Source organism: Ictalurus furcatus, chromosome 12, assembly GCF_023375685.1.
Source record: "Ictalurus furcatus strain D&B chromosome 12, Billie_1.0, whole genome shotgun sequence".
NCBI classification, from domain to species: Eukaryota; Metazoa; Chordata; class Actinopteri; order Siluriformes; family Ictaluridae; genus Ictalurus; species Ictalurus furcatus.
Genome location: NC_071266.1, coordinates 24,988,454 through 25,013,520, shown reverse-complemented (window position 1 = coordinate 25,013,520; position 25,067 = coordinate 24,988,454). Strand labels below are relative to the sequence as shown.

Genomic DNA, 25,067 nt, shown 5'->3' with positions numbered 1-25,067 from the left:
TACATTTTTACATTTACCCTTCATTTTGTGCTGGAAATCTAATGTTTGGGAATCGAAAATGTTTCTGTACTGACTCCATAATGAAAAAAATCTATAACAAAGTTTGTACTAAAATAAATAAATAAATAAATAAATAAATAAATAAATAGGGGGCCTAAAACTTTTGCACAGCACCGTATATTCAGCTTTTTTTTTTTTTTTGAAACCAAGCAGCTGTATCATATTAATAGCACCCTGTGAGAAAGAGAGAGAGAGTTCTGAGAACAGGTTCATTAGTTTCGTTAGTCTTTCTATCGGTCGGACATTTAAACCTATCTGTCTACACGTCCGCGGCGACCGCAGGGACGCATGTAGAGACGGAGTGGATGTGGTTTTATTGGGTTCGGTGATGACTACGCGAACACAGAGCAGCAAGCTGTCTCATCGGCGAGTGAACATAAAGCACAGCTTTAAACACTGGGAGCTACTTGGGGTGTGTGTGTGTGTGTGCACATGTATGCACAAGTGTGACTTTCCTCCAAAACATAGTACTACGTGCCAATAAAATAAACACGTGTAAACATCAATTTTGTTACATTATGTACTTTTGAGAAAATTCAGAAGTACAGCAAAATAAATGTGTGTGTGTGTGTGTGTGTGTGTGTAGATTAGTGCATGCACACAGGGCCACTGGGTCAGAGGGTGAAGCACAAGCCTGAACTGTAACACACATCTGGAGCGACAGAAGTAGAACAGGAAGTAAGAAGCTGATAATCACATCATGTTTACGATCAGATTTCTGATGCGCGTGACAACGTTGTGGGTATGCTAGTACAAAATACTTCTAGAAATACCAGCAGAATCCTCACAACCAAAGAATCCTTACACATCTCTCACTCTAGAGTAAGAAATAAAACCTGAACAGAAGAGTGTGATTATTCCTCTTACACTACGGCGATGTTGGAGTTTTTTTGTTTTAAATGAGCGACACATCGCGCGTTCTTTTGTATCGTCTGTTTACAGCTACACCGTTGTGGAACGTCTGCGAGACGAGTTCGCTCATTTCCTGTCATCACCACTTGTACGTTATGGAAACTAGCAGCATTCATCTGCAATCAAAATGTTACTATAGAAACCATAGGTGTTAGAATGAGCTCACTGATGTACAGGGCTGTGGAAAAAAAAGTATTTGCCCTGATGTTCCTGATTTCTTCTGTTGTTGTGTGTGTGTGCGCGTGTGTGTGTGCGCGTGTGTGTGTGTGTGTATATATATATATATATATATGGAGAGCATACTAAATACTTTCAGAAATTAACACAAAATCTAAGAGAAAACAAAGGCAACCTGTATAAACAATAAATGTTATTTACTGAAGCACAAAATGTTATCCAGTAGCAACTGGGCCTGTGTGAAAATGTATTTGCCCCCGTAGTTACTGATTCCTCAAATCTATTGAGCTGCAATGATAACGGGGTTCAGCTGGACTAGACGCAATCAGGCCTGATTAGTGCAAACCCTGTTCAATCACATCTACACTTACATACAACTTTTTCAGCAGCATGAAGTTGGTTAAAAGATCTCACCTACTAACACACTGTGGCAAAGCTGAAAGAAATTCCAGAAATGATGAGGAAGAAGGTGATTGAAGTACATCAGTCTGGGAAGGGTTACAAAGATATTTCAAAGACTCTGGGACTCCAAAGAACCACAGCGAGAGCCGTCATCTCCAAATGGAAAAACTCGGGACAGTAGTGAAGCTTCCCAGAAGTGTCCGACCTTCCAAAATTCCTCCAAGAGCACAGCGACTGCTCATCCAGGAAGTCACAAAAGAGTCAAGGACAACATCAAAGGAACTACAGGCCTCTCTCACATCAATAAAGATCACTGTTCATGTCTCCACTATCAGAAAGACTCTGGGGGAAAATGGCCGCAATGGAAGAGTGGTGAGGTGAAAACCACTGCTAACCCAGAAGAACATTAAGACTCGTCTGAATTTTGTGAAACATACCTTGATGATCCTCAAACCTTTTGGAAGAATGCTCTGTGGACTGAGGAGTCGAAAGTGGAACTGTTTAGAAGACAGGAGTCCTCATACATTCCCTCATAGGGAACAACATACCTGCGGTCAAGCATGGTGGAGGCAGTGTGATGGTGTGGGGATGCTCTGCTGCTTCAGGGCCTGTGCAACTTGCAGTAATTGAGGGAAACATGAATTCTGCTCTCTACCAGAAAATCCTAAAGGAGAATATCCGGTCTTCAGTGCGTAAGTTGAAACTCAAGCGCAACTGGATTATGCAGCAAGACACCGATCCAAAGCGTCGGAGTAAGTCCACCTCTGAATGGCTAAAAAAAAAAAAGCTCAATTTAAGTGTTGGAGCGGTCTGGTCAAAGTCGCGACTTGAACCAGTTGAGATGCTGCGGCAGGACCTTAAACAGGCAGTTCATGCTCGAAACCCCTCCAGTGTGAGACCTAAAGCACTTCTGCAAAGGAGCGTGGGTCAGAAACCCACCACAGCGCCGTGAAGATCTGATCTCCAGTTATCTGATGAAGATGGCACAACCAGATTTTAAGTTTAAGGGGGCAATTAGATTTTCACACGGGTGATAGGTGTTGGATAACTATTTTTTTTTCTTCGCTTCAACAAAAAAAAACTTTAAAAATAAAAAAAAACCCCGTAGTGTATATTTAATTTTGTTTTATGTTGAACTTCGTTTGACGATCTCAAACTATTTAGTAGGAGATGTACACGGAATCAGAAGAAATCCGTGCTGTAAATCTGTCTAGATCACAGCTACAGGAACACCTTCTTGCTATTTTTAAAGCGACTGGTTTTTATTTTATTAACATTTCTTAAAGTGTGTTGACCGATCACGCACTGAAAACGGTCAACTGAGACGACGCCGGCGTGACGGATATCCACCTCGGGCAGCGTGACTAGAGCCACTGTGGACGAGGGGCGTGAGGACTCTCTTCACGTCACGCCGTTGAAGGTTGTTTTTCCGAAGAGCAGGTTACGTGAGGAATAAACAACTTTCACTGAAGGTGCACGATGAGAGTCGGAGCCTGAAAACAGGAACAAAAGTCACCAGACTCGACGTCTCGCGGCCAAAACGGTCAGACCTCAGCGAGTCGAAAATGCACGCCGTGCGCTTTGACGCCGCCGCAGTGTCACAGCGGTCGGTTTGTCAGACGCGTTTTGCTGAAGCGCTGCGAAAAATGACTGAACACTTCAGCGCTTTTCAACCACAGCTGCAGCGTACGAGTGATTACCACGGACAACAGTCTCAACGCTGACGCACAGAGAAACGCCGATCAGTCCAAACGCGCTTAGAACGGAAATCTAATCGACATCTACGACAGCCGAGTATATAACTCGGACTACGTCGCGCCGACTACAGAATTATCGGCACCCCTTAAGAAAAGGAGCGCAAAAAATAAATAAGTAAATAAAGAATCCGTTAGATTTTGAATTTCAGCATAGAAAAGAGGGTCTGGTATTTCCCCCATATGAATTCACAGGGGTGCCAATTTTTATTGTTATTTTAGGATAAATGATCCATGAACGTAGCTTTTCTGCAAATGAACGAAAATATACAATAAGAAAGAAGAAACACGGTCATCGGCTCCTCCACATGTAATCGTTGCTGAAGGCTCTCCTGGAAAAATGAACAGCAGCACCAGGCATCTACGGTTGTGCTCGTAAGTTTACACGCTCCGTGCAGAATCTACAGAATATTATTATTATTAATGATAATTTAAAGAGGGAGATCATAAACACTGCACGCGCGACTCAACCCTCTGTGAAGAGGACGGTTCGAGCGGTCAACAAATCTCCAAAGATCACAGCTGGAGGATTGCGGAAGTTACAGCCGTGCGCAGAAGTTTGCATATCCCTTGCGGAATCGGCAACATCTTAATACTGTTTCTCAAAATAGGACGGATCACAAAAATCCCATTTGTTGTTGATCGTCCTGTTCAAAAGTTTACACCCCCCACCCCGAGCATCGGTGTACGAGACGAGTCCCTCAGACGTAGAGTTTTCATTCAGTTAGTATGGCCTTCGACGGTAACCCGGACCCGACCCCGAACCCGGCGCGGACACGCCGTGGAGGACGTGTCGTCCGTGTGGAAACTCGATGACAGACCTGTGACCTTTGCCTCCCCCATCGTGCTCCTCGGTGTGCTAGAGGTTAAACGTGAATGGAAAGGTGAGAGCTGGCCTTCCCTCGCAGTGGAACTGTGCACAGGAAGTGGAAGGTCTCTAAACAGTCATGGTTCTTTATATAAAAAAAAGACTCTTGAATGCGGTGAGGGTTTTGTGGTCGTGTGGCGTTCACTCTTCTCTCGCTCAAGCGAATCCGCAACGAGAGAAGCGTACGTGTCTATTCGCATTCCTCGGTTTATTTGGCTTTTCTGCTGCTTTGGCTTGGCGCGTTATAAATAATAAGTCACTTTAATATCACGTGAACGCGCGCCTGTACTTTAAACTGGTTCCCTGGTCAATCAGGTATTCTAACATGAAGAGCAACTAAACCCATTTTCCACACAGTGACCTTTGTAATGCACGTGTGTGTGTGTGTGTGTGTGTGTGTGTGTGTGTGTGTGTGTGTAGATGCACCTCAGTTTCCTACATGGTATAAAATGAAACGCTATTTCTAGATTAGCAGATCTAGATTAAAGAAGCCCAAAACATTCACACTGCTTAACTCAGTGGAGTGACGCTCTCTCGACGTGAAGCGGAACGCTACGAAACGCGGCCCCGTCTCTCGGTACGGTGTTGTTCGAGAAACAAACGCGTTGCGCAACCAGACTACTTCACGCATGAGGGTTGAGTAAATTCCTGTCAGAACCTGCACATACACACACACACACACACCTCCCGAATGACTCGCGCACACCTCCGCGTACCACAGGGCATACTGAAGCGTAAACACAGAGTGTTGTGAAGATCTGCTGTGTGTGTGTGTGTGTGTGTGTGTGTGTGTGTGTGTGTGTGAGTGAGAGATAACAAAACCATAAACTTTCCCTCTTTTCTTCACGATAGCACGCACTCACTTTTACTTTCCTTTCCAGGTCCACGATGGATGTGAAATCTCGCTACGTGGGACGCACATAAATAATGCCGACTATTCGCGCTGGCTTCGCTGTGATTTACTGAACTACCCGATGTGTGATTAACCTACTCAAATCGCTAGATAAATACCCAGGACCCTTATTATTAGTGGAGGATCTAAACCCCGAGACGAATCCACTTCTCTGAGGAGCTCATTTCAACTCTATCTATAGGGCCCGTTTTGCTTCATTTAAAATCGACCTGGCAGCGTACAACACCGCTAAGACGCGTCATATTTACTCGGTACGCCCCTCTACTCCTTTCGGCTAACGACGGAGCGGAAATTTCCGGACTATCGTTAGACTTCAGGAGATGGGATTTCACGATCCTCCACCAAATCAGCAGGGACTAGTTCAGATGTGAACATTCCTGGAAAACCACGAGCACAGCCAAAACACTTCCAAAGAACCGTTTCAAGGACAGCTTCCCCGACCCCCCCCCCCAATCCCCTCGCCCTCCTCCCCCCCCATCCGCAAAAACTACACTTAACTGTTCTCTCCTTCACACAAGAAGTGAAAACGTCTTGCCCTGCTCTGGTGCGTTTGCTCCGTGCTGAGCGTCTGGTGTGTGCTCGCTGAGGCATTTTTCCAGAATGTAGATGTGAAACCCGACACATTAATGAGGAAACGAGGAACTGAGGCGACGAAGCGGTACAGAAATGAGAGAAACACAACCCCCGCATCCTACACCTTTATCTCGGGTGAGCGATTCGGAGCGAGCCGTGGCCCGATTCTTCCGGGAACGCGTCCGAGTAGTTTCTGATTCGGTCAGAGAACGCCATCTGTTCCGACTTCCCTCAGGACCGACTCGTACGCTAGGAAGACTACACGCCGTTCAAACCTCTCATTTATTCATGCGTTTCGTATTAGCCATGGAGATACGGAATTCTCAACCCGTGCCGAAAAGAACTGCCAGAGTTTTATCGCTTACGTTCGCCATTCTGGCTCAAACCTCACGCGTGGGCGGGGCTTAACAGCGCTTCACTCTCGTTGGAAGTAGAGAGTCCGGCGGCGCACGTTCGGGTCAGCGGTCCTAGATGCGGTTCTCTGTATAGCGAGATTACTTAGTCAGGTAATCAATATTCGAGGTTTTGTCTAGTCACATACGATTCTTTTTTTTTTTTTTTTTTTTTTTGTATTCGATGAGCTCTCAGGAGCGGCACGGGGCGTCGTAATCCCTCCTCCTCCTTGTCGGAGAGAGAAAAACCGATGGGCTGGTGAGGGAATGACTCTACAGCTGCTTTAACGTAAGCGAGAGATGTTCCACAACGATAAACAAATAAAATAATATACATGTTGTGCAGAAATAGTAATCGATGTCCAGTAAGAAGAATAGAAACACTTTGTGGGCAGGACTATCATGTTTTTATAGTGGGGGGGGGGCTACTTTAGCACTACAGCAGAACATTACCCAGAATTCACCCTACATCATACCTGAAATATCCACACGATTAAAGCCACCTCCGTCTATCGTTATCTGGCAGAGGATGTGTTACTGCGGTGTCGGCTTTAATTAAACCTGCTAGCAGAGTGGAAACTTTAACCGAGGCGTCAGTCAGGAGGTGTGAACCCCCAGAGGAACACGACAGCTCACAGTCAGTCAGTCAGGAGGTGTGAACCCCCGGAGGAACACGACAGCTCACAGTCAGTCAGTCAGGAGGTGTTAACCCCCGGAGGAACACGACAGCTCACAGTCAGTCAGTCAGGAGGTGTGAACCCCCAGAGGAACACGACAGCTCACAGTCAGTCAGTCAGGAGGTGTTAACCCCCGGAGGAACACGACAGCTCACAGTCAGTCAGTCAGGAGGTGTGAACCCCCGGAGGAACACGACAGCTCACAGTCAGTCAGTCAGGAGGTGTGAAACTGCTGGGAAACGTTCACACTCCACCATGGCGTTTCTTATTCTGCAAAATGGACCTACGAAACAAATCGCTATGGAGATAACCGTATTTTTAATAACATCATCATCAGAGTAAACCGGGTAGAAAACCGTCTAAACAGCTGCGCAGTGAGGTTTGGTAGAAGGAAGGCGGGATGGTGAGGGTTTCTGTAACGAGAGCTCCGGTGGAGTTACGCACGCTGTAAACCCGGACTAACTGGCACGCTGTACCTTTGGCAGAAAGTTCTCTGTGGTTTCCAGTGGATGAGGTCATGCTGAGCAGTTCTGCGTTCGAGCGGTGTTGAAAACCGGGGAATGCCAAACTTCACACTTGGGGGGGGGGGAGTGCGCTCAACAAAAGCAGCCAACAAATGCGCGTTTACAGACAGATTCCAGATCAAATCTGTGACATATAACGTGACCTTCCACCTTTTCTTCACCCTGCACAAAACTGTTTCTGAACAGCTGTTCAACAATTCATTTATTTATTTTTTTTAAAACAGAGCTGGAAACACACACACTAATACACACACACACACACACACACACACACACACATATATATATATATATATATATATATATATATATATATATATATATACATATATATATATATATATATATATATATATATATATATATATATATATATATATATATATATATATATATATATGTTTCTTTTCCACCCGTTATACCACAGCAACTTTCCAACTATCCACTGTTTGAAACTAAAGAGCGACGGATACGTTTGATCCATTTCCAGTTACACTTACTGTTGTGGGACGTCCATAACGATAACGTTCTCGTTCTCGCTTACGCTACAGCAGCTAGAAACCGTGGCTCTCGCACCAGTCTCTCCTTTTGTTCCTCTCTCTCTCTTGAAGAACAGAAATAACGCAGCTCGTCATGTTACTGAGAAACTGAGAAAAGCGTAAACGCCTCTGGAGGAGTTACTGACCGTAAGCGCCGACACGAAAGACTCCTTCGGTAAGAGTTTAAAAAAAAATAAAATACATCTCCTTACAGAAAATAACGCTTTCCGTATCAACGATTAAACACTCTCCTTTGTTGGAAACAAATCGTGGTTCGAATTAAAAAGTTGTCTTCGACTTTTTCAGATTCTCTGCAAATCAAGGACACAAGTAGCGCACTTGCAGGCAACGTGGAGGCGGGGCTTATTTGGGTGGGTGGGGGGGGGGACAAAAAAAACACGACATATAGCTAATCCCATGAAGAGTTAAAACAACACACAAGAGAAAGAAAGAGAGAACGTGGACATAACGTTTAGAAAACACTGAAACATGTACACATTTTGCAGAACAAGCCAACCACAAACACACACACACACACACACACACACACACACACACACCAGACCTAACCATCTGCCTCTGCAGAACAATCCCGCTATTCATTAAAAAAAAGCCACAATAAAGAAACAAAACAACTTTTTTCACCCGAGTCAGCGGTTTCATGGCTCTGCCTCCTCTTCTTTCTTTTTCACTCACCCAAATAATCGGAACCGGGTCACTTACATTTCCTCCTCTGTGTACACCATTTTTTTCACCCTTAAATCAACCACTGGGGGGTTTTTCCCCCTCCCATACCATCTCTCTCTCTCTCACACACACACACACACACACACACACACACACATCACTGCTCAGAGATCCACAACAATGTGAATCTATTTAAATAGTACAGACAGACAGACGGACAGACAGACGGACAGACAGTGAATGAAATGAAACAGTCAGGAAAGCAGTGTTCCTGTGCTTTACAGCGATCCTCTTTATACCGTTTACGATACTGTTCTGAGAGCTCTGAGGACCGGATCATACCTGATGCCGCTCCACTACACGCTACTGAAGTCCACTCTGTCGAGCGCTCTAAAGAGCAGTTCGCGTGCAAGAGTCGTCCGAGTCGTTCCGATACGTTATCGTTTCTATAGTAACGACGTGCGCAGGCACCGTGTACACGCCGATTACAGCGTGTGACTGTTTTCCGTATGGAGGGAAAGGAGTCTCCAGAGGACTTTAGGTTTTTTTTGCATTTTCTTGGTACCGTGACAAACTACTATTTATTAATTTTTTGGCCTGTTTACTTCAAGAACACAGGATGGTCGGGGAAGGACTGCTTACAGCTGAAATAACGTAAACGGTTACAGGGACCAGCTTGTTTCCCCCCCCCCCCCCCCCTTGATATTAAACATAAATACAAACTGACCAATTAATTTTAATCTTTAATTAAACAATGAGACTGTAACTCCTGGCTGTGGAATACAATAAGAGTAATGAAACACTCCAGGACACGCAGATTCTGGAAAAGAATCAACTCTGAGGTGGTGGCAGTGACTCTGTTTCACACAGCGCTTCATCATACCTCCCTATTATTGATTACTGTCCTAGAGCAGCACTCCTGCAAGTGTTTTCTGCTTCAGAAATGACTTTATGTCCTTAGAAAATAAGGTTAGAAATTAACATAAGGGAAACATTCGACATCTCGGTAAACTCCAGCGCATTATTCCTCATGCGCCTGAAAGACAGTCATTGTTAAAAACGAAAACAAAAAAAAAAAAAAACACAAGGAAATGTGATTTGGAAGTCAGATAAAAACCGCTGTAACGTGACCTGACGGTCGGCGTCTGTGATGCCGTTCGCTGCCTTGCGGCATCAAAGCCCTTCACTGCATCAATAAATATAATTTATATCCAGAATACAGCTTTCCCAAGAACCTCGTGCTGAACAGCAAGATGATTCTGGCTTTAAAGCGCACCTATTAAGCTTTTTCAGATATTCCCTTCCATGTAGTGTGTTCTATACGGAGCTGTTTGTGAATGTAAAAAGTCTGCAAAGTTTCAAAGATCAAAGAGTTCTCGACTCCCAAAAGAAGGAATCGATTCTGAACAGCTGAATCGAGTCGTTAGTGATTCCGGACTTTACTTCCTGTACTAACCTACGTAGGTTCGTAACAAAAAGCCCCGCCTCTGGTCTTCATTGGCTGCTCGCTGACGGTGGTAGACCAATCACGACAGACTGGGACATCCGACCAATCAGAGCAGAGAATGCTCTCTAAAAGGAGGAGTTCAGACCGAATCATTTAGAACGAATCATTTAACGAGTCGTTTGTGACACTGGGGGAGAAAGGTAATGCTACAGTTTAAATTATGAGCACGTTAAAGTGTTTTTTGACCTCGGACGCACGTAAATTTATCGTATGAGACCTTTAAAACAATATTAGGCACGTTTCAAATCCCTAACAGGTGCACTTTAGAACAATCTGTTTATATATAATGATATTTTTGTCATATTTCTCCAAATACTACTACTACTACTACTATTATTATTATTATTATTATTATTATTATTATTATTATTATTATTAAGATGAATCCATCAGCTATGATACAGAGTCCTGGACTGTGCAAAAACAAACAAAAAGCATGACTTGTCCAGCCTAAAACCAGCTCCTAGATACAACGCACAACAACATGCGCGTTTACAATTTCTCAGTTACACTAAACACTTCTTCTAAAGGAGAAGTTCACCTAAAGTGCCTCTCACTTCGTTTTCTCAGTTTGACCTGCACGAGTCTTAATGAGCAGAGAAATCTCAGTCCCAGCACCTGCACCGAATCCGGTCCTCATTACGAACACACACCACACAGGGTGTAAAAATATCCGTGCGGATTTAAAACACGGAAATCGGATCGTGCTCTAAAACTAGCTTGTTCCTACACGGGCAAAAAAAAAAAAAAAAATCACAGAGAATTAAATCAATGCAGGATATCTGGGTTTAGAAGAGATGGCACAGGTCGGATAGCCAGGATCACTATTGGGCTAAAATAAAAACATAAACAAACACATTTCTTTTAAAAGAATCATACTGGAGATCAGATCCTGTAACAGACATCAGACGGGAACTGGGAACGTTTTACATATGAAGAGACCGCGTTTTCTGTTATCAAGAATGAACTCATATATAGTGAAGTATAAATATCTAGATAGATTTTAGAGATAGAGTTTATGTAAGTGATGTACTTGTAAACGTATAAAGTTTTTAAATGAAAACAATATGGGACGGTTAGTCAGGATCGGCTGATAATCAAGGTGTCCGAAAACAAAAAGGGATATCATGCAGACTCTGGTGAAGGCATCATAATCAGCTCCATGTGTGTGTGTGTATATATATATATATATATATATATATATATATATATATATAGATAGATAGATATGTAGATACATCATGTATGTAAGGTGGGGGAGGGGCAGAATCATAATAACCGAATCAGTGACTCTAAAGTCCCTTCTTTTTGCATTAACAGCACATCCTGAAGGGTTTTATTCCTCTTACATCACAGCACTTTGCAAACAACTGAAGAACTAAATTTTTTTTTTTTATCCATTTATAGGTACATTTATAGGTAGTTGTGGAACATCCAGGAAGTTCATGTTATTACTGACTTCATAACCTCTATAAAAACAGTCGCTCCCTTACTAGCCTCTCTCTCTCTCTCCCTCTATCTCTACCGCAGCCCATAAACTCTTTGGTCCCGAAGACGTTGGAAAACTTAAAAGCTACAGCTTTACCTCCGACCGTTTCAACGTGCTGACACTGGAGACTCCTTCCATAAACGTTACAGAAAAATAATAATAAATCTCCTCACAGGAAAATTCCTCATATAAACCATTCAAACCGTCTGTGTAGTGTCTGCTATACAAGACCGTGCGCACGTAGTTACTATAGAAACGGTAATGTCCTGGAACGAGCGCGTTCATTTAAACCTGTGATTTGAATCCGACAGCGCAGTGGATATAAAACACACACACACACACACACACACACCAGGTTTCTCCCCCCATCATGTGACAGATTTGCTAATCACTACACAGGATTGTGCAAGCCGCTAGAAAACAAACATTATCCTTGTCTATGTGAGCTCGGCGAGTTACGTCTCTCTCGTACGGCGCTCGCACGTTAAACGGCCGCATTGCACGCCGAACCTAAAGCCGATTCAAGCTGAAACACGCTGCAGCCAGACGCGCTTCATTACCGTGCGTTAACCAGAATTATCTCTAGAGGCGAACATGCTCTGGAAGTTTCTGCAAACTTTACACACTGCCTCCGTTTCTGAATGCGCTTTCATTGGACCTGGATTCAGATCAAAAGTATAGAAAGGAGGACAAAACGGTGAAAAAGTTATTAATCACCGCCGCAGACGACCGTCTTATAACGAAGAACAAATACGCAACAGATGATAAAAAGGGGAGGGAACGGCTCTCGGCACATCATCCCGTATCTCGTGAGACGAGGCGGACACGGGTTATGGTATTATCATATATATATATATATATATATATATATATATATATATATATATATATATATTTTATACACACACATACACAAACATATACACACATATATAACGTCACTAAAATTATTCCTTGATTAAAATGAAAGTTCTGTTTGGTAAATTGTTACCAAATCTATTGGCACCATGTCTTTAAATTGGTCCGGAATAAGGCATCTGTCTGACGATATCGATGATGACTGTATGTTTAATATATCAGGATGTGTCACATGACTACACTGTGGTGAAGTATAAATGCGTACAGCGCTTCAGGACATTAATTAAGACAAAAAGAACAAAAAGACTCTTACCGAGAGGAAAGGTGACACGAGGGATGGCGTGAGTGTGCCCGCTGCTGCTGCTGCTGGTGCTGCTGCTGATGATGATGAAGATGATGAGGGAACCAGTGAAGAACCGTGGCTGTATAGATGCCATTCTGACAGCAGGTGGATGAGGGTGAGGACGAGGACGAACAGGTGCACTATCTGAGAGCGTTCGGCTCGGCGCTGCCGTTTCGTTCTGCAACACTCCAGTACGAGCTCGCACGCCGCTTCCACGGCTCACAGGAAGTCAGCGTCGTCATGTCATCTGTTACGGGAAGACGAGAGGCTCCGTTAATTGCACAAAAAGGGGCATGAGGCAGTCATCGTTTCCTTGTCTGAAACGCACTTCCTCTTTCAGAGGCGAGTGTCAAACCCAAAAAGAAAAAAAAAACCCCCTTATCTCATCGGCGTGCTGCAGCGAAATCTGACGACAAGTTAAAGAAAGTATTTCCAGTAGGAGTAAGGTGCAGGATTATGGACCGCGGCAGCAGATGTCAACTCGAACAGTAATGCGGAGAAAAAGTGCGATATTAATAAACAGCCCTCGTGCAAAACAGAGCAAGTTTTATGGGTTTTGGAACTCTCCATCCATTCCGAATAGACTTGCATCCAAGAGCTACGGATTTCAAAGCCAAATCTAAACACCACCAACACACACGTTTATTTCCGACAAAACTCTTTTAACCTACAAGACCTCTCAGCGTGTGTAGTGTTCTTGTACATAAACCAGTCAATGCTTCAAGTGGTTTCAACAAATTCAACTGAAATGCAACTTCTAATGACTTCTCCAGTCGCAGAAGTATTCAACCCCTTCATGGCGAGCTTCTGTAGTACTTAATAGAGCAGGCTTTTACTGTTATGAGCTGCTGCAAACGAGATGCAGATCTTCTGGCAGCGTTCCTGAGGAATCTTCTCCCGGTCCTCATGATCAATGGCCTCCAGTTCAGTAATGTTCTTGGGTTTCTGCCGTCTTCTAATCCCACCGGAGATTTTCTGTGCGGTTCAAGTCAGGCGACTGTGATGGATCTGTAGAATCTTCCAGGACGTCTTCTGCACCCAAGCCTTGGTGGAATTTGAGGTGTGCGTGGGATCATTGTCCTGTTGGAAGATCCGATGACGCCCAAGCTTCAGCTTCTTCACAGACGGCGTGAGGTTTTCTCCTAGGATTTCCTGATACTTCGATGAATCCATCTCGCCTTCCACACGCTGCAGGCTTCCAGTGCCAGAGGATGTAAAGCAGCCGCAGAGCATCACCGAGCCTCCACCATGCTCGACTGCGGACAGAGTGTTCCTTGTTCATTCTTCTTCCTCCAGACGTACCGCTGATCCATCGTGCAGAAAAGTTCCGGTTTTGATTAATCACTCCAAAACTTCTGTCTCTTATTGATATGATTTTGAGTCGACTTTTCTTGTGCTTTTGGGTCAGTAGTGGTGAACGTCTTGGAGTTCTGGCATGGAAACCTTCTGCGTTTAGTACGCGCCTTACCGTGCTCACTGAAACCTCTTGCTCTACCACAGTTCTTGACGATAAACACTTTTGCTAACAAACTTGCAGCAAAAAAGTAGCAGTGCATTAAAAGAAAAAATTATGTCTATGACATTAAGTACTTTTTTTAAAAAAAATATTGGCGATCACATTTTTAGTCATAAAAATAGAAGGAAAATAAACGCATCTAAAAATTTCTCTCGTCATTTTAAATATTAATATAAACATTTTAATGTCGAATCAACTGCTTTCTTATAATTATAAAAAATATAAAAAACACAACATATATCAGGATCTCTCAGAAAAGTGCATCAGGAAATAATATCGCAATATCGAGATCGGATCATCACATCGTCCATCCCTAACCCCAAGTGTTGACAACTCCTAAAAGTGTAACACCCTCCTGTAGTCCTGCGAGAAACTGGGCGTTTCCGACACGAACCCTTCAGGAAGAAGAAAGCTACAGAAGCAGAGCTCTCACAACAAATGAAGGACTTCAGTCCGAAACACCAGGATTTCCAAAACCTCCAGACAAACGAGCTTAACTGTTCCTTCTGGTTGTTCCGTGCTGAGGAAACACACCTTACAGCAGAATGAGTCAGACAAGTTTTTCATGAACTTTAAGAACTTTTTGAAGTTACAAAACAAGTGTTTTATGAACAACAAAAACAACTGAAATGGATTGTGTAATAGCAGCGTTGCTATTACACAATCCATTTCAGCTGTTTTTGTTGTTCATAGAACACTAACCTCGCGCTGCATCAGCGTCTGAGACCAGCGCAGCGAAAGATCAACACGACGCACTCACACTCTGGCGCTTTCCTTCGTTCAGTCACTCAATCACAGACAGACAGACAGAAAAGATGGAAAGAAAGAAAGACAAGCCAGAAAGATAGGACACACAGAGCCAGAAAAGAAAGAAAGAAAAGCTAGGAAGAAAGATGGAAGGAAAGAAAGAAAGAAAAAAAAAAAAGAAAGAAAGGAAAAGACAGAAAGAAAGAATCAGACTGACAATCCAGTACCATCTGATATGAAAAATCACCTGGACACATTTTAAAACAAAACTGTCTGTAACTTATTTCCTCCAAAAGGACTCAGGACTCAGCACTCCTCTACAGGACTCAGCACTCAGGACTCCTCTACAGGACTCAGGACTCAGGACTCAGGACTCCTCTACAGGACTCAGGACTCCTCTACAGGACTCAGGACTCCTCTACAGGGCTCAGCACTCCTCTACAGGGCTCAGCACTCCTCTACAGGGCTCAGGACACAGGACTCCTCTACAGGACTCAGGACTCCTCTACAGGGCTCAGCACTCCTCTACAGGGCTCAGCACTCCTCTACAGGGCTCAGGACACAGGACTCCTCTACAGGACTCAGGACTCCTCTACAGGACTCAGGGCTCAGCACTCCTCTACAGGACTCAGGGCTCCTCTACAGGACTCAGGACTCCTCTACAGGACTCAGGACTCCTCTACAGGACTCAGGACTCCTCTACAGGACTCAGGACTCAGGACTCAGCACTCCTCTACAGGGCTCAGGACTCCTCTACAGAACTCAGGACACAGGACTCCTCTATAGGACTCAGGACTCCTCTACAGGACTCAGGACTCCTCTACAGGACTCAGGACTCAGCACTCCTCTACAGGGCTCAAGACTCCTCTACAGGACTCAGGACACAGGACTCCTCTACAGGACTCAGGACACAGGACTCCTCTACAGGACTCAGGACTCCTCTACAGGACTCAGGACTCAGGACTCCTCTACAGGACTCAGGACTCAGCACTCCTCTACAGGACTCAGCACTCCTCTACAGGACTCAGCACTCCTCTACAGGACTCAGCACTCCTCTACAGGACTCAGGACTCCTCTACAGGACTCAGGACTCCTCTACAGGACTCAGGACTCAGCACTCCTCTACAGGGCTCAGGACTCCTCTACAGGACTCAGGACACAGGACTCCTCTACAGGGCTCAGGACACAGGACTCCTCTACAGGGCTCAGGACTCCTCTACAGAACTCAGGACTCAGCACTCCTCTACAGGGCTCAGGACTCCTCTACAGGACTCAGCACTCCTCTACAGGGCTCAGGACTCCTCTACAGGACTCAGGACACAGGACTCCTCTACAGGACTCAGGACTCCTCTACAGGGCTCAGCACTCCTCTACAGGGCTCAGGACACAGGACTCCTCTACAGGACTCAGGGCTCCTCTACAGGACTCAGGACTCCTCTACAGGACTCAGGACTCCTCTACAGGACTCAGGACTCAGGACTCAGCACTCCTCTACAGGGCTCAGGACTCCTCTACAGAACTCAGGACACAGGACTCCTCTATAGGACTCAGGACTCCTCTACAGGACTCAGGACTCCTCTACAGGACTCAGGACTCAGCACTCCTCTACAGGGCTCAAGACTCCTCTACAGGACTCAGGACACAGGACTCCTCTACAGGACTCAGGACACAGGACTCCTCTACAGGACTCAGGACTCCTCTACAGGACTCAGGACTCAGGACTCCTCTACAGGACTCAGGACTCAGCACTCCTCTACAGGACTCAGCACTCCTCTACAGGACTCAGCACTCCTCTACAGGACTCAGGACTCCTCTACAGAACTCAGGACTCCTCTACAGAACTCAGGACTCAGCACTCCTCTACAGGGCTCAGGACTCCTCTACAGGACTCAGGACACAGGACTCCTCTACAGGGCTCAGGACACAGGACTCCTCTACAGGGCTCAGGACTCCTCTACAGAACTCAGGACTCAGCACTCCTCTACAGGGCTCAGGACTCCTCTACAGGACTCAGCACTCCTCTACAGGGCTCAGGACTCCTCTACAGGACTCAGGACACAGGACTCCTCTACAGGACTCAGGACTCCTCTACAGGACTCAGGACTCAGCACTCCTCTACAGGACTCAGCACTCCTCTACAGGACTCAGCACTCCTCTACAGGACTCAGGACTCAGCACTCCTCTACAGGACTCAGGACTCGGGACTCCTCTACGGGACTCGGGACTCCTCTACGGGATTCGGGACTCCTCTACGGGACTCGGGACTCAGGACTCCTCTACAGGACTCAGGGCTCCTCTACAGCACCGATACAGAAACTAATAGAAATATAAGTGGGGAACGATTCAGTGACTCTGAGCGTAGCAGAATATAAAGTGTAGGAATAAAGCCCGACTCAACTCTTCCCTCCGTGGGGTTTAAACATGATCCAATAACATCAAGAGTTTTATTCCACAGCTATTTCCCACCCATTACATTTTATCCTTATTAAGCAGTGATCTATTCTTTTAACCTGTTGATATTTACATTAACGCTGAGGAACGTCTGTGAAAGAACTTACTGTGCAGTCACGTCCTCCTGGGAAGTTCAGTGTACCTTCTCTTAACGAACTACAAAAAAATACAGCACCTCTACGTCTAGAAAATGAAGAACGGAGAACGCGCATCGGGCGCACTTTGCTTTTTTTTAAATAAAAAAACGCTTTTAATCGACTTCCGAAGCCGCTGTAAACGTTACCGTCACGCGTTACATTGTAATCGGGAGATGCTATCGCATTTTGTGCAGGAAATTACCTTGTTTTACTGTAAATAAAAAATTTAATTAAAAAGAAGGCCGACAATAACTTGCTGCATATCAATCAAAGTGCTACGTATACACACGTACGTCTACGTTTCCACTTCTCTCCTCGTGCCGCAACTCGGTTTATATAAAGCGTCCGGGTCTTCTGACTTTCACAGCTGCGACTGCCCGAGAGCCCGACGCAGTACGAACACATTTTCACCAAATGTCCGTGTGTGTTTTACGGGAGTTCTGTCGAGCATTTCTACCTCGCACGGTATCGGCGCCATGGTCGCGGGTTTTACGCCTCCCGATTTACGACGCCACAAAGAAGAGACGAAAAACGCCCGCGTATTTCACCCGTCAGGTTCGAGAGGCTTTTCAACATGGTCACTTCCGGACAGTTTATACAGCTGAACTGGATTTGAAAAACAAACGGCGGAACCGTCCGCGCACTACGGGTCAAAAGTTTGTGGACGCCCGACGGAAATGTCTCTCGCGATGTTTAAAAAGCTTTTGATCTGAAGGTGTCTGTGTGAGTAAACGTGTGAAATTGGCGGTGTGGACAAAAAATACAATCGTCCAGACATATCCGTTTCTTTCGTTAGACTAAAACGAACATTTTATTTCCATATCCCCAAGAGCAGCGGATAAGAGTGCAGCGTCGGTGTGAACTCCTCTAATACTGTTTAAAAAGCATCTCGGGGAAATTCCTCAAGAAATCGGGTGAGAAAACGCCAAGAAGACATTCCTGGAATATTCTAGGCGGAAAGGGCGTCGACTTTGAAGATGCTACTGAATTATTTTGATTTATTTCGGATTTTTTATCACGACATAATTCCCATAGTTCCATTTGTGTCACTCCAGAGTGTCGATGACTTTATTATTATTATAAAATGTGGAGAAATAATAATCAACATAAAGAATGACTGTGTAAACTTTTGACGGGTAGTGCACACACACACACACACACACACACACACACACACACACACTAACATTAGTGATTCAGTTAGTGGCCAAACTTGAATGGTCTGGTATTAACAAACAATAAAGTTAGCACCTAATTATATACTACTGTATCCTCATTCATCACTGCAAGCATCTCAGCACGCAAACACACACACACACACACACACACACACAGCATGCATCAGGATACTTTATACCAATTCTCACCCTGTATAAACAAGGAGGTTTTGGTCAATAAGTAAAGAATAAAGCACAGTTCCATCATTAATGACGCAGAGGAACAGTTTCCACACCAAACATGGATCCTTTTTCCTACAGCAGCATGTCCAGAAGTGTTTTATTCCTCTTACACCACAGTGCAGTGTTTCCCAACCCGGGGTGCCGCGTAAAAATCCGTCAACCCTTTCTAAACCGTGTATGAAACGTTGAATATATATGACCGACATCTGATGTCTGAAATAATAAACACGGATAGAGAAATAATACGACAGACACACACACACACACACACACACATAACGATAACGATACATGATGTATTAAAAATAACTCCTTAATAATGAATGAATAATTCCCTCCGCCTCGACCCCGATCGTCAGTCTGCGTAGTGCAAAAGAACACGGACGGATTTCTTAAACGAAAAGCTCCAGATGTTTCTGGACCATCGACTCCATCCTCGTGCAGCCGACGCTGTACAGCGTTAGTGTTGGTGTAGGGTGCACAAATTTTTGAAAGTATTCAAAAGGGTGCCATGACAAACTATGTCGGGGAATTTTTTTTTTTATTTATTTAAATTTAGTTGATACGCACGGTACATTTAACGTCGGGGATCGTCTGGAAAAGGCGTGGTGTCGTAGGAACACCTTCCCCTGAAGGAAAACGTGACGGAGCCACTGTTCAAGTTGACCGTTACGAAGTGCTTACACTGGAGACTCCTTCCAGAAAATGTCCAACAAAACACCTCCTTAAAAGAAAACTGCACTACATCAGCAATTACAATTACTCTTATTTATTCATTTTATTTTTTAAGCAAGCATCCGGCATGCGGAATTCCTCTCCAAGCCGTTACTATAGAAACGATAAAGTAGTAGAACGAGCGCTGTGATATAAACCTGCGCTTCGCCTTGTGGCTGCAGTTAGAGAAAACTAAATCAACACCTTCTGACCAATCAGAATCGAGCATCCTGAGGTTACGGTCTGTGTGGAACATCTGGGTTCTCCCACACACACACACACACACACACACACACACACACAGGTAGGCGGACTGGCTAGATCCCAGAAGACTGTCAGAATGTTGCGTGCGATGATATTATTATGGTATGCTGGAGAACGGATATCTGACTCATGATTAATTGTAAATAAATCTCTTCTCTTAAAAGGCATTACTCCATTTGCTCGATGACGCAGGACTGTTAGATCAACAAGAATCCCAGGGTTTGTACAGATGGACAGCCGTCTCATCAAATGACTCACGAATCACTTTCTGAATCTGACACGTGAATCACTTCAAATCACAAGACTTAAGTCGGTGAGTCCTGTGACAGCGTGTGTACACTGCAAAAGTGGAATATTCCCATTAGTGATCTCATGCAGCCAACACACACACACACACACACACACACACACAGCTCCATTCAGATTTCATTCTACATTCAGACCTAATCGTTTAGGACAGAGTAGATGTACTTTTACTGCGAGTCATACATGACAAAGTAAAACACAACCCCTCATTCCACAGCGCTGCTGAATTCTCAATTCTGATTGGTCAGAAGGCGCCGAATCACGTCCTATAACCGCAGCTCTGGTGCACGGGTTATATTAAAGACACGCTCATTCTGATTATCGTTTCTATAGTAACGACTCGCTCACGGCAAGACGCTACATGATCCAAGACTAACAGCAGACGATAAAATAAAAGTTTTGCGACGTAAAGAACACCACGTCATCGTTAACACGGCTAACTCGCTTTCCATAAGGAGATGCTCGTTTCCCGCTCACGGAAGGAGTCTCCAGTGTCGGTGCTTTCTAATCACAGGAGAACCTCCAGGAGTTTACATTTCCCGCTTCGTCAGTACCAGGACAGGCCGCTTTGTTGTTGTTGTTGTTACTTCAAGGCTGGTGCACGAAGGACTGTTTCACGCTGCTCTGACGCAAGTGATCCTGCTCCACAACGTTAAGCGTAACTACAAGCGGATAAAAAGCGCAGAGTGCCTTGCTAGCACCTACGAGATGTACAGGTCCAGGAAATGACTCCGCTTCGTTGAGTTTCCCGCTAAAAAGCACACCCCTAAGTGTTTAGCAGTTTAGCATCACGTTCGTCGTCCTTGCTTCAAAGTGCTTTTGTTCTTACTGTACCGAGTAAACGCCACGTGTCAACTTTTACCCACCATCAAAACGCTCAACCGGCGCGAAAACGTCGCCGGTCCGTTCGTCACCGTTCTACGAACCCCTCGGACTTCGGTTTTTACCAGATCACAAACTCTGCAAAAGAAGCTCTTCGGGATGAGGACATCATCGGCTGGACTCCATGCTCGAGATGACGAACTGGGATCGCGGCTCTCCGGGGTGAAACACTGTTACCGTAGCGAGCGCGCGCAAGCCTGTGCACGTCCGTCCTGCGCGACACCCCGGTGCTGTAATCCGCCCGGACAGAACAAGGTGCTACGAGCGGATTATACCTTTAACAAACATGCACAAACCGGTACAGTAATCACAGCTGTACACCTCTCATCAGTCCTCACACACACACACACACACACACTCTAAACCCTACCTGCGTGAGGAGTACGGCCAGGAAGAATGGGGGGGGGGGCAAGTCTGTAGAAACATCACGTGTGTGTGTGTGTGTGTGCGAGACTATAAAATACCGGAGCATCCAGATTCTCTCTCGCTCATATCAGGTTTAGGTGTGTTTACAAGGAAACAGGAAAATCACTCCGATCAGGACTGACTAGGACGGAAGGCTTTTAATTCCTACGCTCTTCCTGTTGCTTTCTGCTCACGACGAGACTCCATAAAGCCTGTAGTGCTCTGCTCCGTCTTACCCATGAGTACCGTAGCGTATAAAGCTCTCCGAGAAGACGGAGACTCAACGGCATGGGACGCGTCAGTGTTCCAGTGTACGCCGGAGTGTGATTGTTTATCATCTCACGATGGCGTGTTAAATATAATAAACACCCATGTTTACACGTTTATCCTGTATTGACGAACAGCCGTGCGATTAAGGAACGATCGATCCTGAGCGTTCGGGCTGAACAACATCAATCTCCTGAGAGCTCACGCCGAGGTATCACAATGTGTGTTTAGAACGTCGGTGGGTTTGATTTATTTATGAAATAATAAGGTTACAATGCTACAATGCATCGTCGTAATAAAAACCCGTCGAGATATCGGGGTCTGGTTGCTGTACCACGAATCTTTCCTACTGTCCCTGCTCTAATGCGAGTCTTCCGAAGCGTGCTCGTATAAGATGAACGTGCAGCGACACGTAGCAGAAGTGAGCGATGACACTCCGGCGTGACGGCAGCCTTTTCCCCCTCCGCCCGGTACAAAGGAGCCGTTCACGACTCCCAAACTTCAGCGTGGCGCCTGGGGACGAAAACCACGAAACAGCTATAAATCTGCCTTTGTCCTGAAATGCCTAACGATCCGAACGTGTCCTCGGGCGACCGAAACACAACATTCTGGAGGAGTTTGTCGACACAGGCCACATGTTTGTGCTGCTGAGAAAGTCTGGAGGCGTACAGATGTCGCCGAGTTGAAGAGTTTTTCCAGGGTGTTCTCGACATCCCATAATGCTCAAAGTTCCAGGAAGCGCAGCGGACTGAAGAAGTTGTCCCTCTGGCTTTTTTAAAAAAATAAATAAATAAATAAAGCGATGGCCTGCGGGGCTTCGTGCTCTGCTTCTTTCGCACGAGGACACGTAGCCTCATTTTTCAGAAGGCTTCTTCTCTCCGTCTTCAATCAGAGTTCATGACTTTTAAAAATAACTTTTAAAAAAGAAAAAAAAAAGACATAACACCAATGTGAGAGTTCAGTTACTCGGTCAGAAAGAAAGGAGAAAAAAAAAAAATCGCAATATTTTACAAAAACAGCCAACAAAGTTCTTTATTAAAAGGACAGTGGTGGCTCAGTGGTTAAAGGCTCTGTGTTGCTGATCAGAAGGTCAGGAGGTCAAGCCCCAGCACTGTTAAGCGACCCCTTCTGGGTCCCTGAGCAAGGCCCTTAACCCTCAACTGCTCACATGCATGAATGAGAGAAACGTAAGTCGCTCTGGATAAGGGCGTCTGACGAAATGCCACACACAAATGTAAGAAGCACGGTTCGCTATTCATTTCTCTTCTGGACAACGGAAGCAAATATTTCTTTATGACGGGTGACGTGAATGACGTTGATTATCTCGTTACCGCGGCACCTGTCAAGGGGGGAGGTGGGATTGATTTATTAGGCAGAAAGTGAACGGTCAGTTCTGGAAGTTGACGTGTTGGAAGCGGGAAAAACGGGCAAGCGGAAGGATCTGACAGACTTTGACAAGGATCGGATTGTGATGGCTAGACGACTGGGTCAGAGCGTCTCCAAAACGGCAGGTCTTGTGGGGGGTGTTCCCGGTATGCAGTGGTTAGTACCTACCAAAAGTGAGTATCAGAACTTGTCCATGCAGCAATGGAAGAAGGTGGCTCTCACCTCTCAAGAATGGAGATCGCACCAGGATGCACTACGGGAAGAAGGCAAGCTGGTGGTGCTCTGGGCAATGTTCTGGCATTCGTGTGGGTGTTACTTTGGCACGTCCCACCTACCTAAACATTGTCGCAGACCGAGTACACCCCTTCATGGCAACGCTACGACCTTAGTAGGATAATGCGCCCTGATAACACTGCAAAAACTCTTCAGGAACGGTTTGAGGAACACGACAAAGAGTTCATGGTGTTGACTCGGCCTCCGAATTCCCCAGATCTCAATCCGATCCAGCGTCTGTGGGACGTTCTGTACAAACAAGTCCGATCCATGGAGGCCCGACCTCGCAACTTACAGGACTTAAAGGATCTGCTGCTAACGTCTTGGTGCCAGATACCACAGCACGCCTTCAGAGGTCATGTAGAGTCCATGCCTCGAAGGGTCAGAGCTGTTTTGGTGGCACAGGCTGGAACTATACAATATTAAGCAGGTGGTTTTAATGCTATAGCTGATCGGTGTACATCTATGTATATCGATAATATTTATCTCAATATACAATTAGTAAATATTTGTATACAACTAATACGCTGTCCAGGTTTGTTTATTCATGAAATTCTGCGTCAGATTGTTTTTATTGGTGATGCGGCACAGCTTTAGTCCTTTAGTCCGTCCAGCTCTCTCACCCTCCTCTGTACACTCAGACAGATCACCTTCCAAAGCTTCCGCTGCGAGCTCGTCATCCCGCGGATCGCCAACCGCCCGAGCACGAACGCGTCGTCGAGTCCGACGTCCGCTCCAGCATCTCCACGTTGGATTTCACATTAACGTGACGTCGAACGTCGCTGGAAAATGTTAATAAGGTTTACGGTCATACGGTGACGGGTGATGAAATATAAAACGTCCTTCCGGTCAACGTTCAGACATACACGACTTCGCTTTTCAGTTCCATCCACACGCACTCCGCATTTACACGAACACACACCTACAAGGACTCGTTTCCCCATACCGAGTCACCAGACTCCTAAAACGACGGCTACACGAACGCAAATCGAGACACGCACACAGAGCGTGCATTCACAGAGCAGGACGGCTCAGAGGCCGTGACTTTCTTGAAAAGGGGCCCGTCGACACCTCTCACTTCTCCTGCCTTCTTCACTTCCTGTTGTCATTTCCTTTAAAGCGAAAATGTGAACCTGAGAACGATCTGCACCCGTTCTGTTGCTCACCGCAGAGGCCGTGGCTCCGACTGTAGGGTAGAGCTGCACCGATACTAAATCTCTCAGCCAGTACCAGTTATTCAGAGTGATATCGGACGATAATTATGGTCCGATACATCGGAACGTCTCTGATGCAGGGTGAAAATCGGGCTCGTTAACCGACGGTCCAGATGTAGCTCGGGAAATACTGAAAAAAATCCTGTCGCAGAACTGATAAACTAATGGGGGAAATTAAATAAATAAATAAATAAAGACTAGTTCAGCAACTCCAGTTTTCGAAAACACGTTGCGGGCAATCGCATGCATTTATGTAAATGATCTCGCTGAAGGCAGCTCATCGAGAAAAGAAGACGTGTTTTCGCAGAATAAATGAAGAGAAACGATAATTGGCGGTTGAATGTGAACGGCCGACTCGGTGCAGCCGGGTTAGTCGCTTATCCGGATGGTTTTCTTAGCGGGGGATTTCACGCAGCTGGACCTCTCGTCG

The 25,067-nt window shown here is 45.3% G+C and overlaps 1 protein-coding gene across 4 annotated transcripts in view; it reads right to left on the bottom strand.

The window, feature by feature from the left end:
* The window catches only part of sema4ab (sema domain, immunoglobulin domain (Ig), transmembrane domain (TM) and short cytoplasmic domain, (semaphorin) 4Ab), a 46,425-nt gene that overhangs the window by 15,442 nt on the left and 5,916 nt on the right, over positions 1-25,067 (bottom strand). For 2 of the 4 annotated variants that reach the window (XM_053637592.1, XM_053637595.1), the window contains exon 2: positions 12,646-12,922. In XM_053637592.1, coding sequence (XP_053493567.1) covers positions 12,646-12,769 — 124 coding nt within the window. In that variant the 5' untranslated portion in view covers positions 12,770-12,922. Of the gene's footprint in view, positions 1-12,645; positions 15,484-25,067 lie in introns of those variants that run through there. The other 2 variants (XM_053637594.1, XM_053637593.1) reach the window with 2 other exon arrangements.